Raw genomic sequence first — 18314 nt, 5'->3', positions numbered from 1 at the left:
GTGTGTACCCAAAGGGCAGACTGGGCACACACCACAGCCCCACTAAAGCAAGTCCTGCTCCACAGTGTCAGCCCCCACACAACAGCTCCTCCACTGTGGTCATGGCCTTTCCTCACAGCCACTCAGCCTGAGGGTCAGTCCCTCCCGTCAGTGTGCCTACAGCAGGAGAGCACACACAACCCCAAAAAGGGACACAGCTGGAGCACCCGGCTCAGGAGACCAGGGAGACTGAACCACTGGGTTCCACAGGACACTTAAGTATATAAGGCCACTCTACTAAGATCAGGAGACATAATAAGTCTACCTAATGCATAGAAATAAACACAGGGAGGTAGCCAAAATGGGGAGACAAGGAAACATGTCCCATTTGGAAAAAAACAAAAACCGAAACAAAACAAAACAGAATAAAGCTCCAGAAAAAGAACCAAACAAAATGTAGCATCTTAAAAGCAGCAAGAGAAAAGCAGTCAGTTACCTACATGGGAGCTTCCCTAAGACTGTTGCTGATTTCTCAACAGAAACTTTGCAGGCAAGAAGGGATTGGCACAAAATAGGGAAAGTGATGAAAAGCAAGGACCTACAACCAAGATTACTCAGCAAGGCTATCATTTAGAATCAAAGGAGTTCACCACCACCAAACCAGTATTGCAAGAAATGTTAAAAGGGCTTAGTTTAGAAGAAGATAAAAGATAAATGTGAACAATAAAACGGCAATGACTGCATACCTGTCAATTACTTTAAATGTAAATGGATTAAATACTCCAATTGAAAGACATAGGGTGACTGAGTGGATAAGAAAACAAGGCCCTTCAGTATACCGCCTAAAAGAGACCCATTTCAGATTGAAAGACAAACTACGAGGGAAGGAAAAAGGTATTTCATGCAAGTGAAAACAAAACAAACGCCGGAGTAGCAATACTTACTTAAAATGGGCTTTAAAATAAGGACTATAGTAAGAGACAAAGACCCAGCAATTCCACTTCTGAGTATGTATTTGAAAAAAAACCAAAATTCTAATTTGAAAAGATATATGCATCCCTATGTTCATTGCAGCATTATTTATAATAGCCGAGATATGGAAGCGACCTGTGTCCATTGATAGACAAGTAGATAAAGAAGAGGTGGTGTGTGTATATAGATACACACACACACACACATACACACACACATATATAATAGCTATGAAAAAAGAATGAAATCTTGTCATCTGCAACAACATGGGTGGACCTAGAGGATATTGTAAGTAAATGAAGTCAGAGAAAGGGATATACCACATAATTTCACGAACATGTGGAATCTAAAGAAGTCTATGAACAAGCAGATACAGATGAGGGGGTTTGAGGGGACGGATGAGGGAGGGGAAGGGATCAAGATGCGCACGTTGCCAGTTACGGAAACAGTCTCTGGTATGTAGAGTGCAGCGTAGGGAACGTTGTTAATATTATAACTGCATGTAGTGCCGGGGGGCGCTAGACTTACTCCGGTGATCACTTTGTGAGTTATGTAAATGTTTAATCTGTTTTGTACCTGAAATTGATATGGTATTGTATGTCAAGTGTAATTGAAAAATGAAAAAACATGAGCCATAATAAAGAAATTTACAGTGTAATGGGGGAGATGGAGAAATAAACTTGGTTGCAGTGCTATGAAATGCGTAGCAACTAGTTCAAAACTGGAGAGATGACAGGAGCTGAATCTTGAAGGATGATTCGATTTAGGTCGATGACCAGTGAGGAAGTAAATTACAGGAAATGAGCGGGCAGCAGTTAGGAGGATGTCATAAGCCATGGTGATTGGAGGAGGCATGAAGTTAAATTCAGAGCTTTTGATGAGTGCGGTGAGGAGTATCTGCAAATGTTAATCTGAGTGAGAGAAAGACGTTCGTATAATTGATAGATGAGTTATAGAGTAATTTTGAGAGCAAGACATTCACATTGTTTGGAAAAGGTCGAAAATGGCCACAAAAAGGGTATCTGGAGATGGGTCAAGATTTAGAACTGTGAAGAGATAAACAGCCATATTAAGAATTTTAAGAGTTTATTTGAAAAGGGTCTACTTCGAACGGGATAGCACCAAGCCCCCCGCTGACAGGAGCCGGAGGAAAGGCTCACATGGAGAAAGTGCAGAGGCAGAGAAGGAAAGTCATTTGACTGGCTATGGCTTGAGGCCTTGGTTGGCTGTCCTCGCGTTTTGATTTCTAACCCTGAGGCCTTCAGTCCCAGATTTTGGGTTGCTTCTGTAGGCCGCCATGCGTGAGAGGCATTAGTGTCTCGAATTGCCTCCTTACCTAACTTGGCAGTGCTTAGAAAATTCAAATTGTGACATGTATGGTGTATCTCAATGTAAAATTTTTGAGAAAAGTTAATTGTAAAGCAGAGAGATTTCCCTTGTCATGTTTGAGAGGAATAACACTTGAAAAATACAGTTGAATGTAAATTCATTATGCACAAGAAAGTGAAGTAGGTTAAGAAAAATAGGAAGAGATGGGAGACGTGAGATATACCTGGAAGGGATGTCCAGAGAAGGGCTAGCTTTGTGTTGCTGAAAAAAAAAAAGGTGTAAATTGGAAGACTGAAAATAAGGCTTGGGAAAAATTCACGTATTTACTTCCTCCGGTTGAAAACCCGGAAGTGGGTGGAGAGAATAAAAGGTGGGTATTAATACTGGCTTAGGAAATTTGGCATTTGGAAGATGAAAACATTTTTCTCATTCAAAACCCTTCTGTGATGCTCCCGTAAGGTGCTATATATCATGCACTGAAAGGAAGATTGAAATTGAGAGTGCAGAAAAGGCGAAGAGAGAGAGATGAGGTTATTAGAGCCTATGGCTGGATAGGCATTTTCAGATTAAAACAAATAGCCGAACTCTAGACAGAGGTTAAGGGGTACCCACGGATGCCCCTCTGTCCTTTGGTAGACGTTGCAGGTGCTCTTCAAGTTGCTGGAATGGCAGTGTTTAGAAGTGGTCTTTTTCACCTAGTGTCACTTATAAATTATCAGGAGGGTGACAGTCCTGCATTTTGCATTTGAGAGGATTAATCATTGACTTTTATACAGAGAGGTCAGTGTAGACAAAGATTCTGAGAAATCAACCGGCTTTGCTCCCAAGCAATTGAAAGTACATACAGGTTGAGACCTTAGCCCCGAGCTTATTTGAAGGTAGAGGGAAGTTGCGGAGAGATCCTGGGGAAAAAAGGCCTGTGGGAGACAGGAATTAAGGTCATCCCCACATCGCATTGTTCAGCTTGGAACCGATTGCCCTCCTCCTGTCTCCCTGAGGTGCGTGTGGGGAGGTTTGGAACTCTGAAGTGCTCTGCGGGCATAAAGCAGCGGTGGTGCTGCCGCTACTGGGGCCGAGGGTCCCGAGTCGAGGGGCAGATGCTGACGTTGGATGCAGGGGGGCTGTGAGCAGAGTGGGCTCTTCGATGGCCCTCTGTGCCTGTCGCTGGGAGGGGGGAGGCCAGATCCGAGGCCAGCAGTTGTTGGCAGTTGATGGCGAGACAGTGGAGTGGAGATGACAGCACGGAGTCGGGGGAGCAGTAGGACCGCGCGTTGTGAGGAAGCCATTCGGGGAGTCGGAAGTGTCTTCAGGCCCTCGGGAGACCACGGTGGTGATGATTTGCAGAGTTTGGTGCAGGCGATTCTGAGAAAGCTCCCCGCCCCTTCCTCCTCCCCACACGTGCAGTCTGTTTGCGTGACATCGAGGCCTGGTGATGAGCAGTCCCTGTGAAACGGATTTTCCCCTGAGTATTTGGGTCATATAGAAATGTAAAGTTGAACAGAATTATGCTTTATTATAACAGGATCCCACTAGAAAAGTCTCTTCGAGAGTCATCAGAAAAGCTGCCTATGCACTTAGAGCCATCATGTTGTTTCCTAAGGTTACCCAGTTCCCATCCAGGGGGTTCTGCCAGGGAGCGGGACCACAACCGGAAGGTCCGGCGAATTGGGACAAGCCGTCACCCTCTTGTTTCCTGTCGCATTTTATAAAGTCACCGAAATAACCAACAATATCTTTTTACAAATGTTCTCTATAGAATTAATATTTACGTATTGTTTAAATTTTCCTGTTTCGAGTTCGTTCTTATGAAATACTTATTTTCTGCTTTAAAGTTGCTGAATCTTGGATATTTCAGGACATGGGAGGCTGCTTGGTTCATCTTTATCTTTTCCACAGTGATTGCGTTTTAAATTTCGTGCTGTTGATGCAATAAATTTGGCTAAGTGCGGGCTTTCTCACCTTTCTCAACTTCCAAGTTCCACGTTCACGAGACTCAGCTTCTCTAGCACCTGCGAGGACCGTCCTCTCTCGTTCCCGAGGTGTTTCCTGTGAGTTAATTTTGTCTTCTAGAGTCAGTATTGAAGCTAGGACTCTGTCTTCTACCGTTTTTGTGTTCTTGCCATGCCCACTTTACAGACTAGCCAGTCAGTATGTCGTTGTTAATTGGTCCGGGCAGATAGATGCATGCCAGTGTTTCCCCGGCTCTTCCAGGCATTGGGCAGAGTGTGCAAAACGGATCAGATCTGGTGCTGTTTTTTAAAATGTTGCTTCTCACCTGGTGACATCTGAAAGTAAGCAGGCAGTAAAGGTGTATCTTACACGCGAGGACTGGACAGTCTGGAGCCTTGGAGGCGGGAACTGTAGTTTCGTGTCTGTGTTAAGGGCCCTGTATTCGCTGTAGCTGAATAAGGACGAAGCTCCATCTTCTCCGTGGCACTTTAAAGGGTTCTGCTGGACGTCGTCAGCTTACATGTCAACGGCCATGTGCTCTGGGCATGGGTTATGACCTAAATTCATTTGGATGAATAACCAATTTGCTTAAGGTTTGTTAAAACTCAAACTTTGCTTTTTCTTTTATCACGCTTGGTCACACAGCCGTGAAGTGGCAGAATTAGAAATGAAATCCAAATATCCTGACTCCAGAGTTGGCTCTTGAAAACTGTGCCATTTCGTCTCCCACAGTTTGCTCCTCTTCTTAAGTCCTTATCCTGGCTACGGCACCTTCATCCCCCGAGAGAGCGAGGTGGGAATTTTAGTCTTTCAGGCGACCTTTCAAGTCCTCAGCTACCCCGTAGTCTCTGGTTGCAGATCTTCAGCTGGCTGGTCTTTTTTTGTTCACACTCTGGTTCAGATAAACTCGTTTTAAATCTGACCCCCACTGCTGCCAGATTTGTCTATCTAAAATGCAGTCCCGGTCATTGACATCTCCCCGTGTCTGTGGGTCACCCTCAGGATGAACGAGGCTACTATGCTTGGTGTGCGTCGATGGCGCATAAACCATTCCGCAGGAACCTGCACAGGCCAGGTCACCCTGAGGCCGTGAGCCCCGTCGCTTCACGCCACCCTCGCATTCCATTTCCTAGCCGGCTCAGCAGTTCTCTGAACACTCAGCCCCGCCGCGATTGAAGCCCCAGTTCATCCAAAGGCGGCTTTCTCTGAGCTGCCTCCTGCGTGCTGGCGGCCGGGCTCGCCGCTTCCTCCTGGGCGCCCCCAGCGTGCTCCTTGGCATCCCGCATCCATGTCAGTGACGGTCGCACTGAAAGCTCTGTGTGTGTTCACAGGTTTCTGTCCTCGGTGGACTATGTGCGCCTGGACGGAGGGACCCGAGCCTTTCTCGCTGTCACGCCCCCAGTGTGTAGCGCGGTCCTGGCACAGGGCAAGCGACGACGGCCCCGCTGTGCTGAGGCCGTTAACCCGCCAGGCGTCGATAGTTCATTATACTGTAGCCCCGTAATATGCATCGTCACGAAAAATAAAGCTGTGCGCGTGAACGCTGCGGAGGCTCGACGTCCTCGGGGTGAGAGGGGGTAGTGCCTCTGTCCAGACGGTCACTGTGACGCTCAGGTTCAAGGGCACGTGGAGCCGCGTGTTCTAAGTGCCACGCAACTTCACGTTGTTAAACGACGCGTGGGAACTGTTTCTTGAAATCGATCATTTCATTTGCTGTGTCTTCCCCTCGAAGGCGAGAAGGTGCCAGTTCTGTGCCGCCTCTGTCTTGTTCTGCAGTTCGCACGCGCTGCGGTCGCAGGGTCGGGTTCCGCAGAGCGAGGGGAGGAGCAGCTCCGGGCGGCGGTGCGGGACGCGGGAGCAGGGCGAACGGTCTTCTGCCGGCTTGGCGCCGGCTCCCGGGCTGCGCAGTGTTTCAGGCTTCACAGCTCTTCCCTAATAACTAGGCCCATGCCCGTTCCTCTCCTTTATTCTCAGCAATTATCTTTCTGCCTCATTCATTTAATAAAGCCCCTCGATTTCCTTTAATCCACCTCCAGACGAGCTACTGTCTTCCCCTTCCCTTAGGTCCCTTGTTTACTGTTCAGAGGACGGAGTGTGTTTCCTGGAAGACGAGTTGCACACCACCCGCGCAGAAGCCGTGCCTCTCCCTGCTTTTCCTTCCCAGGGTGCAGGCTACGCCCTTCCCATCACCCCTGATAACTAGTGACCGCCACTTCCCTGCATTCTTTAAATTATTGGAAGTTCTGTAGTTTGAACATTCTGGTTTATGTGTAACATACGGAAGTTAATAACAAAAGCAAACGTTTGGGAACCAATCACCGACTTAAGAACTAGGTCAGTCTCTGCAGTTAGTTACCGCGAGTGCCTTGGTCCTCATGGCCTGTCTTTCCCAACCCTTGAAGTAACTGCTATTCTGAATTTTTTTTTAATACCTTTTTTTAAAATAGTATTAACACAAATATATATATTTTTTGTTTTGAGTTTAATAATTTTTCCATTTATAGGCTTTTCAAAGTTTGCACAAGCGGTATTTTGTTATAAAGTCTACTTACAAATCTTCATACATTTCAAAGAGAACATTCAAGCATCCTAAAAGAATACATAGGAAAATCTCGTGTGAACATTCAAATTTATAACGAGAAAGTAATCGTGGAGACTTATTTTTGGACCTTGTGGATGCTGCCGCACCACACACAGAGTAAGTTCCTTGCCCAGAGCGCGGAGCGTAGCAGAAGCACTCAACATGAGTTCGTTAGTTTGCTCAGAAACGTTTGGGCAAGAGTCACAGTGTACTCCCTGAAAGTGACCGCTCTTCATGTGACTGCCTTTGACCTCGGTGCTGGCTCTTTAGGGGGCTGCATTCAGGGTCTGCTGACTGTCTGGCTTGAGACTCAGGATCCACAGTGTCTTTGGATTTCTTTTTCAGTCATAGAAATGTGGCATTTTCAAACGAAACGCAGGGCAAAAGGTGGGATCATGATAACCACCAAGAGAATTCATTTCTTCATGTTTAAGCGAGGTAGCATTTATTGATGGCCTCGGTGTGGAGTGTCAGATCTTAGAAGCAGGACTGAGTGACAGGCAGTGTTAATACTTAGAGCGCTATTCTTTTTGTCTTTTGCATTCACTGTCATATTCCTAAGATCCATTCATAAGTTGCCTTGCCATCGTTCATCCTCACTGCTGCGTCATGCTCCGTTGTATGAGCCTAATATAACTATTTTCTATCCGTGGGCATTGAGTATTTTTTGTGTTTGTTTTTATGAAGAATGCTTTTACTTGGCACATGAGGACAAACATTTTCATAGCATATATCTAGAGTTGCTCACTGAAGGACATGCAAATGTTCAACTTTACATGATAATGCCACATTGTTTCCCAACAATTTTAAGGCAAAAGATTTATACAATCTGAAGAAAATCCAGAGTATGTTTTCCAACAATTTTAACACCTACCAGCAGGATTTTACCAATTGAAACACCTAGTACCACTGTTTAAGAGCCATCACGGTTCCACCTTCTCGGCCATTATTTGATGCTATCAAAATGTCTAGTTTTCACCTTTCTAGTGAGTTTAAAAACATCTCATGTGATCATAACTCGTATTTCTCTGATGCTTCATGAGATTCTGCATCTTTTCATATACTTATTGGCCTTGCAAGTTTCTCTGTCAATTAAGCTCCTGTTCAGATTTTCGCCCATTTGTGTTATTTTTTATAGAAGTAAGTTCTTATATAGTTCACATACTAATCCTTGACTAGTTTTGCGTTTAATGAATCTCTCCCAGTTTGATTGTCTTTTGGTTTTCTTGATGATGTTTTACAATTAACAGAAGTTCTTGGTTTCCACATAGTCAAAATAATTACACTTTCTTTGGTTAGTATGCTTCTTTAACCCTACCTACATGCTTCTTTAAGAAATCCTTCTGTTCTGGGAGACACAAAACAATAGTTTTTGGCTGTAATTTCTTCTAAAAGTTTTAAAGTTTGCCTTTCATATTTATATCACCAGTCCACTTTGAATTGCTTTTGTATGAGAACATAAGTGTTTGAAAAGTACATTAGTTTTAATTTATCCAGAATCCATGTACGTTTAAGCAGGAAGACCTTTTAAAATGGCTATGAAATCTTCAGTTTTCAATTGATTTTCATTGATTTTTCAAAGGCCTCCATTCGCACTGCTTTCCTCATGTAAACATGGCAGCCGAGGCGCCTGCGAGGAGATGTGGTCCCCGCGTCCATTCTCTCGTCTATGGGATGCGTCTTGGCCCAAATGACATCTCAGACCTTGTGACTATATGTTAATTAGAGCCAGTTATCTTGTCTTTTTACGCACACAGCCATGCACATGTCTGCACACACGCATACATAACATATGCAACTGCGAAGAAGTAAAGAGAACATAATGGTTTTGGAGTATTAGGTCCCTGAATTTGGGGAAGGCTCTAAATGGAGCACAGAAAAGACTACAAACAGGGAAAAATAGAGTAGACATTAATATTCATTAGTATTTCTCAGTCTTGCCCAGAATGTTCCACTTTATCTTCAGTAGGTTAAGGGTGGATAGAAGTTTAGCCTTAAAATATTCATCATGCAGAAGAAAGTGGAAGTAGTTCTGCTTTGCATTTTATTTAAAAAGTAAAAATTGGAGTGGAGGAGTGAAACAGCTTAAAAAAATCTGTAGAAAGAAGCATGCAGGGTCGGGCCTGGTTAGTACTTGGATGAGAGAATGCCTAGGAAGGCCAGGTGCTATATGTATTAAAAAAAAAAAAAAATGCAGGGCTCACTTGGGGATCTGACAACCGATGCAGTGTATAGACTGAATTAGATACCATGTTTAAAAATTGTGATAAAGGGTGTTGTTGGGACAGTTGACGGAATTACAGAATATACATTAGATAACAGTAATATATACTAATTCAATTCCTGAAGTTGATCATTGTACTGTTATTATTTAAGAGAATGTTTTTATTCTTAGGAAATACACACTAAATATTAAAGGGTAAAGGGGCAAACTACTCAGATGGTTTAGATAATACATATATGCTACATATGTAAATATTAAATACGTAATAAGATAGATTAAAATTATTTGCTTACAAATCAACATGTGACCTGGTTTATTTGCTCAGATTGACCCAGATATGGTTTATTGGCCATATTCTTCTGTAATACTTGTAGTACTAAGTCTTAATTTTAAATGGAATATAACTATGACTATACCAACATGTGATGAGTCGAAATATTCTGTTAGGTGTGATTTTATAATTGATTCAACTTGTTTTAATCATTGAAAATAATCTCTTGTCTAACACATGAATAAATTAAATTTTTCATAGGTTTAAGCTGAATTTTGGGAGATGGCCACTGCTTCACCAAGGTCTGATACTAGTAATAACCACAGTGGAAGGCTGCAGTTACAGGTAACTGGTAAGTTATTTTTTCTAATAATTTAAAATAGTGGTTTACAGATGAAACTTTCCTTTAATCCTAATTCAGTGGATTTATTCTGTATCTTTTCTTTTAGAGTCATACCCTAGTGTACTCAAAGGTAGATACCCTCTAAAAGCTTTTTATTTATTCAGTAAATATTTATAGAACCTGTGCTGGATGCAGAGAGGATATATCTTGGGTCGTGGGAGAATCTGAGTATTGGCATAGGCATCATCGATTTGGTCCGTAAATGATTATTAGGATGGAGAAGGAAGCCACAGGCTTCCTGTCATCCATTCAGCCATCCAGTCAGTCATTGGGCAGATAGTTGTTAAGTGGAATGGCACACATGAACACACAAGGCCCTGGTTCCCAGGAATTTACAGTGGTGAAACAGGTGCATTTTGTATGGATAGTTACCGTGCAGTGTGTTCATTAACCTGGTGCAGCGAGGGGCTTAGGTCAAGGTGTGTTAGGTCTGCTCGGGACTGGAGGAGGCCTGAGGACTTACGGACTGGTGTAGGGGAAGGACTCGCGGAGGGCGATGCTGTAACTCCTCGGGAGGAGTCGGAGTTGGTCTCAAGTTAGGTTGGAAGCAGAGAGCGTTGGAGGGAGGGGTCAGCGTTTGCAAAAGGATAAAGGCTCCATGGTTCCACGGTTAGGGCCCTTCCGATCAGTGTCCTTGCTGCTTGGAATACATGATTCCAGGCGCAGTGGTCCGTAGGCCAGCGGTTGTACTTATAGAAATTTATTTTGCAGATTTTATACTGTTTATATAATGATAAACAGTACTTTATAATTTATGAAGTATTATGTCATTTACATAATTATTTATATAAACGATATAAATATCCGTAAGATAACTTCCTGGAAGTAAAGTATGTATAGAGTTTGTAATGTGTGCTGTATATAAATAAGAGCGTGTGCGTGTACATAAACGTAGAGAGACATGGCGATGGGGATCGAAATGGCAGAAACTGGCAGTGGAGTTCTGGGCAGACAGTGGAATGAAGGGAAGAGAAGGAACTGCATCTGCGTGCCAGTGGGAGCCAAGTGCTGAGGTCGCGCCGCCGATCAGTGAAAGGCAGGGTGTGGCATAGTGTGTGTAATAAGCCACCACGCGGGTGCAGACCGGGAGGTGTGTGCGCATGGCTCTGCGCCTGGAGTGTTAGGGGAAGCGGTGTCTCAGCAGAGTGGGAGTCGGGTCAGGTAAGCAGATGCCCCGTAACCCCGTGGCCCCTGAGTGTGAGGTCAGTTGTTTCTAGGAGTTCTTGGTGAACGGAGGGAGGACATGCTTCTCATCTTAGAGAGCAAAGAACAAATCCTGACTTTCCTCTGATGTTTCAAAAGGCATTTTACTTAGTTCGACTTTCTCTTACCCTGAAAGTCTTAATTCCAAATGACAACATAGTTATATCTGTTCTCTCCTAACACACACAAAATAGCAACATTAAAACTGTCAAAAACAATGGGGCTGCTCAGTGCAGTCTAAGATCTCTGGGAGTCCCCCCTAAGGGATGTAGTCAATACCACGGCTCAAAATGGTTATGCCACCCACTGGGTGATCAGATTCATTGTTTCCAGTTATTTATTTGATTACATTTGTCACCATGGAGAGCATCCGTGCCGTTCCGGAGTCTTAACCCCAGGCACCTTTGGAGATGCCTTGTGCCCCATCGCATGCCTCCCTCTCCCTTGCCCCGTAGACACTGTTCGCTTTGGTCCACCCTTCCGCAGACCTGTACAATGCAGGCAATCCTCGCTCTCCTCCCAAACCCCACTTCTTCGGAACTTCTGCACTTGCTTTTCTTCATTTAACAGCGATACCAAGTTTGCTCCGTGGCGGGTGACTGCGTGCACCTCTTTGTTGCTGTGCAGAGCTCCGCGGCCGGAGGTGCCAGTCTCCCGCAGGGGCCGGGGCCTCCGCTCTTCCCTTCTTGCCTCCTTCGCCTTTCGTTCTGTCGAGTGCCTTACACCTGTAGCCGTACGGGTCTAGCAGTACCTGGTAGAATGACTGTACTGCTCTCGTTTGTCCCACATGGAAACCGAGATGGATCTGACATGTGCCTGGCTTTGGGACAGAGGCCAGCAGAGGTCTTAGGCCCCACTCCGCAGGCCTCTTACTAGAGAGCAGCGACCATGGCATTGGCTTCTCTTTTTAAGATGATCAGATAGTGTGATGACGAAGGCTCCTTGCCTGTCGCAGTCTGGCAGGTTGTGGTCTTTAAACTGAGAAACTCGATTAGCTCACTTATTTTTATTCTTATTTCTGTTCTTAACCTACATCTGATTGGCAGCAACAAATAAGAATTAGAACATTTATCAAGGAAAGCAGGAAAACTAACAAAAAAATCAGGAAACTACCTGTCATAATATGGTTTATACAGTAGTGTGGTGTGCATGCATGTGTTTATTTTGTGGTACGGTTTGTACATGCGTAAGAGCACACAGAAGTGAATCATCAATATTTTAGATTTCATGCTTTCTACTGGAAAAGGTCAGAAACCAAGTGTATAAATGTATAAAAAGATAAGACTTGAGAGTGGAAAACTAATGGGCTCTTATAACCACGTTTATAAATTATTAGCTATTGTGTGTTTTATCTTAATAGTTTCACTTTAAAAATTTTAAATCTTTTGTGTCTTATTTTTGTATGACTATTGTGAATTATAGATTCAACTTTATTCTTTTGAAATGCTTCAACATTTATGGAATAATCTCTCTTTCTCATTGATTTGAAATCCTACATTATCATAACCTAACATCTTACTCTGTTCTTTTCATCTCTGCTCTCATATCACAGGCAAACTTTTAAAATTTTATAGTACTTTAAAATATTTACATTGGGAAAAATCTCTCATTATTTTGCATTTTAAAACATGCCTTCGCTAGAGGCTCTTGAAAATAAATGGAGAGAGGCTTCGTTCATGCCTCTTGTGACCACATTAGCGTTGTGACAGAAACACAGAGCAAACAGCAAGCAAAGTCACCTGGGATCCAGACTAACAGAAGCCTTGCACCTAGGGAGGGAAATAATTAATCAGCCTGCAGCGTAGAAGGGAGGGGCGAAGGCGCCCGTCGGCCCAGGCCCAGCGGCTGAGTGGGACAGAGGCTGCGGCAGCTGCAGGCGCCTCTTAAAGGGGCCGTGTCCGCAGTCAGGCTTTCATGGTCATGGACCTCCTTGTTCTGAGCACTGGGTCAGATGCGCGGGGGGCACCAGGCACGCACAGGGGGCCGCGGAGTTGTCAGAGCGAGGGCTGGGCCGAGGCTCTTGCCCAGGTGTGAGTGCTGGTGGTGTCCGTTCCTCGTGGAGCCCTCCCCGCTCCCCGTGTGTGGACCCAGCGCTACCATGGCTGAGACATCATCCCCCAGAGGATTTCCCAAAACTCCACCTCCCCCAACTCACAGCCCAACCCAAGCCACATCCAGGATGTAACCTCAGCGAGTCCCGTCCTCCCTGCTGAGCCAACTCCAAGATTCTCACTCGTGGCAGCTGACCTCAGTTTCCTGAGTGGCCTTTTGAAGCAACCAACCGTAAGCACAGCATCTGTGGGTCGCTTGCTGAATCTTAACAGGTGGCCCTGGAGGGGTAGAGGCTTGGGCTAAATTTGGCCTGCAGCTGAACCCCTCTTAGGACTGTGCTGTTGGACACCTACTTCACAAAGCCACACTAATAAGACTGGGAGACTAAGAGCTTCGCTTAGTACGTAGAAACACAGAAAGGCAGCCAAGGTGGGATGACAAAGAAGCAGAAAGCATATGAGGGAACAGAGCAGAGATCCAGAAATAACGGAGTCGAGCAATCTAACAGATGCAGAGTTCAAAACACTGGTTAGAAAGATGCTCGATGAACTTAGGGGAAATGTGGATGAATTCACTGAGAACTTTAACAAAGAGATAAAAACCATAAAAATGGACATGGAAATTATAAAAGGGAACCAGTCAGAAATGAAGAACACGTTGTCTGAGATGAAGAGTATATTAGAGGGAGTCAACAGAGTGGATGAAGAAGAGGCTGGGAAGCCAAGGACACTCAGCCAGAACAGCAAGAAAAAGGAGCCTGTGGGACGCAATTAAATGTAAAAGTGTCCATGACATAGGAGTTCCTGAGGAAAACGACATCGAAGAGCTATTTGAAGAAATAGGGATGGAAGACTTCCCTATCCCGGTAAAGGAAGTAGACAACAACCCCAGGAAGCGTAGAGTCACCAAAAAGGCGAACCCAAGGAGGCCCACACCAAGACACAGCATACTGAAAATGCCACAGGTTAAGTACAAAGACTCTTAAAAGCATCAAGAGGAAAGCAGTTACCTACAAGGGAACACCAATAAGACTGGTCGCTGATTTTTCAAAAGAAATTATGCAGAATAGAAGGGCTTAGCACAAAATAGGCAATGTGATGAAAACCCAGGCTCTACAAGCAAGTATCCTTTATCCAGCAAAGCTACCATTTAGAGTCGAAGAACAGATAAAGAGCTTCCCAGACAAAAATAAGCTAAAGGAATTTATGAACACCAAGCCAGAATTACAGGAAGTATAGGAGGGACTTCTTTAAGAAGATAAAACATGTATCAAAAACAGGAGTAAAGAATGGTAATAACTACATTCCTATCAACAAGTACCTCAAATGGAAAAGAATTAAGTGCTCCAACCAAAAGATAGAGTGGATGAATGGATAAGAATACAAGACCCCTGCATATATTTCCTACAAGAGACTTCAAATGAAAAGACACAGACTAAAAGGAAGGGGATGGAAAAAGATATTGCCTTGATGGACCTAGAGGGTATTGCACTGAATAAAATAAGCCAGATAGAGAAAGACAAATATCACGTGATTTCACGTACATGTGGAATCTAAAGAACGAAATAAACAAAAATGGAAATAAACTCATACAGAGAATATTTTGAGGGCTACCTGATGTGAGGGGTGTTGGGAGGACAGTGGTAAACAGCAGAGGGATTAAGTACAAATGGATAGTTACAAAACAGACATGGGGATGTAAAATGTAGCATAAGCAAAATAATAATGCAGTAAATATGTAAAGGGGAAGAAGGGTACTAGATTTAGCTTTAGTGATCACTTTGTGAGTTATGCAGATCTCTAATCACTATGCTGTCCAACTCTGTTAGTAGTAGTAATATATTGTTTGTATGCCAACTATAATTGAAAAAAAAACTTATTGAATGGTACAATATACATATGAGCAACTAATTGTCTATTATATTTCAATAAAGATGGGGGGGGATTTTAAAATAGAACGTGCCTTCGTATTCTCTAATTTTCCTTACCTTTCATTTGAATTTGAGTCCCTCACCCTTTTCCTCCTTGGCCCCTTCAACAAAAGTCTTCAAAACCAATGTTAGTCTTTTCATTTAGATCATTTAAAAATATTGTTTTAAATTGGAGATAATTGAAATTATTCAGTATTAAAACTTCTAAATCCAGGAATATGTCATGTCCTTTTCTTAAAGTCTTCTGTCCATCAGTAAAGTTTTATAGTAATCCTCATTGTATCCTATACATTTAAGTTTATTACTAGAATTTTGGGTGGGAGGTATTGTAATTGAGATTTTAAAATTTCCTCTCTTTATATCACACAAACAACTCTTTTTTTGGTAGATTTTCAATATTTATGTAATTTCACATACAGGACATCCTATGTAGAATACCAAATTAAACTCATTAATGAGAAAATAAAATCTATGTATACCACTAATTAGAATTCTTATTTTAATAAGGTTATCTTTTAGTCATTTAAAATCATACTATTCTAGTTATTTGTATGCATATTTTGCCAGCATATTGTAAATTTCTTATGAGTTTAAAAATTATCTTTTAAAAATCACTTTCCTTACCTTGCCAGCATCTGGTATGATTGAGGACTTTGCTAACTAGAGAGAGACAGTGGGTTGTTTTGAATGTTTCCGCAGTTAATGCAGAAGAGTCAGTAATGACGGAATGATAGTCACCATTGTTGGGCGCTGGCTCCCATCGATGACAGTAGTGCTTTGCGGGCCTTCACTCACCAATCCTAACAGTCAGGTGCTATTGTTCCTGTTTTTCAAATGAGAAAGTTGAGGGACAGAGAGGTTAATCGACTTACTTAAGGTTAGGTGTTTAGTAAGTGGCAGAGTTAAAATCCGAGCTCGGATATGTGCAGCCCAGCACCCTTTCTTTTTAAAGACTTAATTTTAAAAGCCGCTTTTAGGTTTGCAGCAACATCGAGAGGAAGATACAGAGATTCCCATGTGCCCTGCCCCCACACACGTGCAGCCTCCCCTGTTACCATCACCCCACCTCCCAGTGGTACCTTCGTTACAGCTGATGAACCTGCCCAGCTACAACGCCATCACCCAGAGTTCGCAGTTTTACATCAGGGTTCACGCCCGGTGTACACTCTGTGGATTTGGACACGTGTGTAATGTCTTATATCCATCATTATGGTATCCCACAGAGTAGATTCTCTGCCCTAAAAATCCTCTGTGCGTCACTTATTCATCCTTCCCCCTGACCCCTAACCCCGACTCCTGGCAGTCGCTGGTATTTTTACTGTCTGCATCGTTTTGCCTTTTTCAGGTTATTGTGGAGTTGGAACCATGCAGCGTGTAGCCATTTCCCACAGGCTGCTTTCACTCAGTCTTACGTGGTTACGGCTCCTCCATGTGCGTCCACGGTCTGACCGCTCATTTCCTTTAGTGCCAAGTAACATTCCATTGCCTAGGTAGACCGCGGTTATCCATCACCCGAAGGGCATCTTGGTTGCTTCCAAGTTTTGGCAGTTATGAATAAAGCTGCTGTAAACATCCATGTGCAGGTTTCTGTGTGGACATAGTTTTTACCTCCTTTGGGTAAATACCAAAGAGTACAATTGCTGGAGTGTATAGTAACCGTATGTTTAGTTTGTAAGAAGCCACCAAACTGTCCTCCAAAGTGGCTGTACCGCTTCGGTTCCCACCGGCAACAAATGGGCGTCCCGTGGCTGCGCGTCCTCGTCGGCACGTGCTGTCGGCGGCGTTCTGGGTTTTGGTTGTTCCGATGGGTGTGCAGTGGCGTCTCCTTGTTTTAGTTTAACGTGTCTCTGACGACATAGGCTGTGGAGCATCTTTTCATATGCTTACCTGCTGTCTCACACCTTTGGGGACTGTCTTTCAAGCTTTGGTCCATGTTTTAATGAGGTTGTTTTCTTGAGTTTTAAGTATGTTTTAGACTGCATTTCTTTGCCAGATGTGTCTTTTTGTAAATATGTTTTCCAGTTTTGTAGCTTGTTTTCTCATTTTCTTGACATCTTTCACAGAGTGGAAGTTTTTAAATTTTAATGAAGTTCTACTTATCAACTTTTTTTCATGAATCATGCCTTGGATATTATATCTAAAAAGTCACTAATGTTCATAGCAGTATTATGCACAATAGCCAAAAGGTGAGGACAAACTAAATGTCTGTCTGTCGGTGAATGGATAAGTAAGAAGCGGTGGAGTGTCCATACAATAGAATAGCATGTGTCAGTAAAAGGAACGAGGTGCTTATGCCTGCTGCCGCCTGCGCGGACCTTGGCGGCGTGCGGAGTGGAAGGAGCCGGTCGCGAGGAAACCGCATGTGTGAACTCAGTTAGATGAGATATCCGGAGCAGGCCATCTGGAGAGAGAGAAAGTGGGTTACTACAGTTGAACGGGCGGGAGTTAGGGGTCCTGGCCCCTGTATAGTCAAAAATCTGAGTATAACTTTTGACTCCAAAAACATAACTACTAATAACCTACTGCTGACCAGAACCTTACCCGATAACAGCGAGTTAACGCACACGTATTACATACTGTGTTCTTACAACGAACTAGAGAAAAGAAGATGTCATTACAGTGCTGTACGTGTTTCTATGGAAAACTGCACAGGGGACAGGGGAGTTGGGAGGAGCTAGGAGGAAACAGCAGTGACTGGCTAATGATATGGGATATGTTTTTAAAATCGATTGTGGTTGTGTTTGCACAACCACCATTAAATTGTAGAGTTTAAATAAGTGAACTATATGGTATGTGAATTATATTTCAGTAGCATTGTTAAAATGTCAAATGGTTCTCAGGCATTATACTTCTGTTATAATTTTTTTTTTTCATTTTTCAATGAAAAGAGTTTGAGTTGCACAAGAAGCACAGTTCCATTTTTATTTATTAGGACAAAATACTGTTTTCTGGCTGCATATATTCACTAGTGATTATCATGTTTCTGTTAGTTTCTAGTGCCAAACTAAAACGAAAAAAGAACTGGTTTGGAACAGCAATATATACAGAAGTAGTTGTTGATGGAGAAATTAAGAAAACAGCAAAATCCAATAGTTCTTCTAATCCAAAATGGAATGAACAGCTAACTGTGTAAGTACCTTATATAGAGAATGCACAATTTTCAAAAGAGAATGTGGTTCTTGGAATTATTTTTATTATTATTTTGTGGCATAACTTATAGTAATGACTAATTATCCAATATGAATGGACAATTTGAAATATGAAAAAATGTTGGGTTATTTTCATTGTCTTTACAGAGGAAGCATACTAATCCTTTTGCTTTATAAAGTAAATTATTTCTATATAGCAATATTTTATTACTGTCTTGTAAAAATAAGGAGCAGAAAATCAATTCTTACTTTTGGCATTTCTGAAACATAC

The 18314-nt window shown here is 43.0% G+C and overlaps 1 protein-coding gene across 18 annotated transcripts in view; it reads left to right on the top strand.

Annotated features, from left to right (window-relative positions):
- WWP1 (WW domain containing E3 ubiquitin protein ligase 1) overlaps nucleotides 1-18314 on the top strand; it is a 63482-nt gene that overhangs the window by 12748 nt on the left and 32420 nt on the right. For 12 of the 18 annotated variants that reach the window (XM_036232764.1, XM_036232763.1, XM_036232750.1 and 9 more), the window contains 3 exons: nucleotides 6735-6928; nucleotides 9568-9658; nucleotides 17885-18023. In XM_036232764.1, the coding sequence (XP_036088657.1) occupies nucleotides 9589-9658; nucleotides 17885-18023 (209 nt within the window). In that variant the 5' untranslated portion in view covers nucleotides 6735-6928; nucleotides 9568-9588. Of the gene's footprint in view, nucleotides 1-1205; nucleotides 6565-6734; nucleotides 6929-9567; nucleotides 9659-17884; nucleotides 18024-18314 lie in introns of those variants that run through there. The other 6 variants (XM_036232760.1, XM_036232758.1, XM_036232759.1 and 3 more) reach the window with 2 other exon arrangements.

This window comes from Rousettus aegyptiacus, unplaced genomic scaffold, assembly GCF_014176215.1.
Source record: "Rousettus aegyptiacus isolate mRouAeg1 unplaced genomic scaffold, mRouAeg1.p scaffold_m13_p_15, whole genome shotgun sequence".
NCBI lineage: Eukaryota > Metazoa > Chordata > Mammalia > Chiroptera > Pteropodidae > Rousettus > Rousettus aegyptiacus.
The sequence above is the reverse complement of the archived record's forward strand: the minus strand, read 5'-3'. Positions and strand labels throughout refer to the sequence as shown.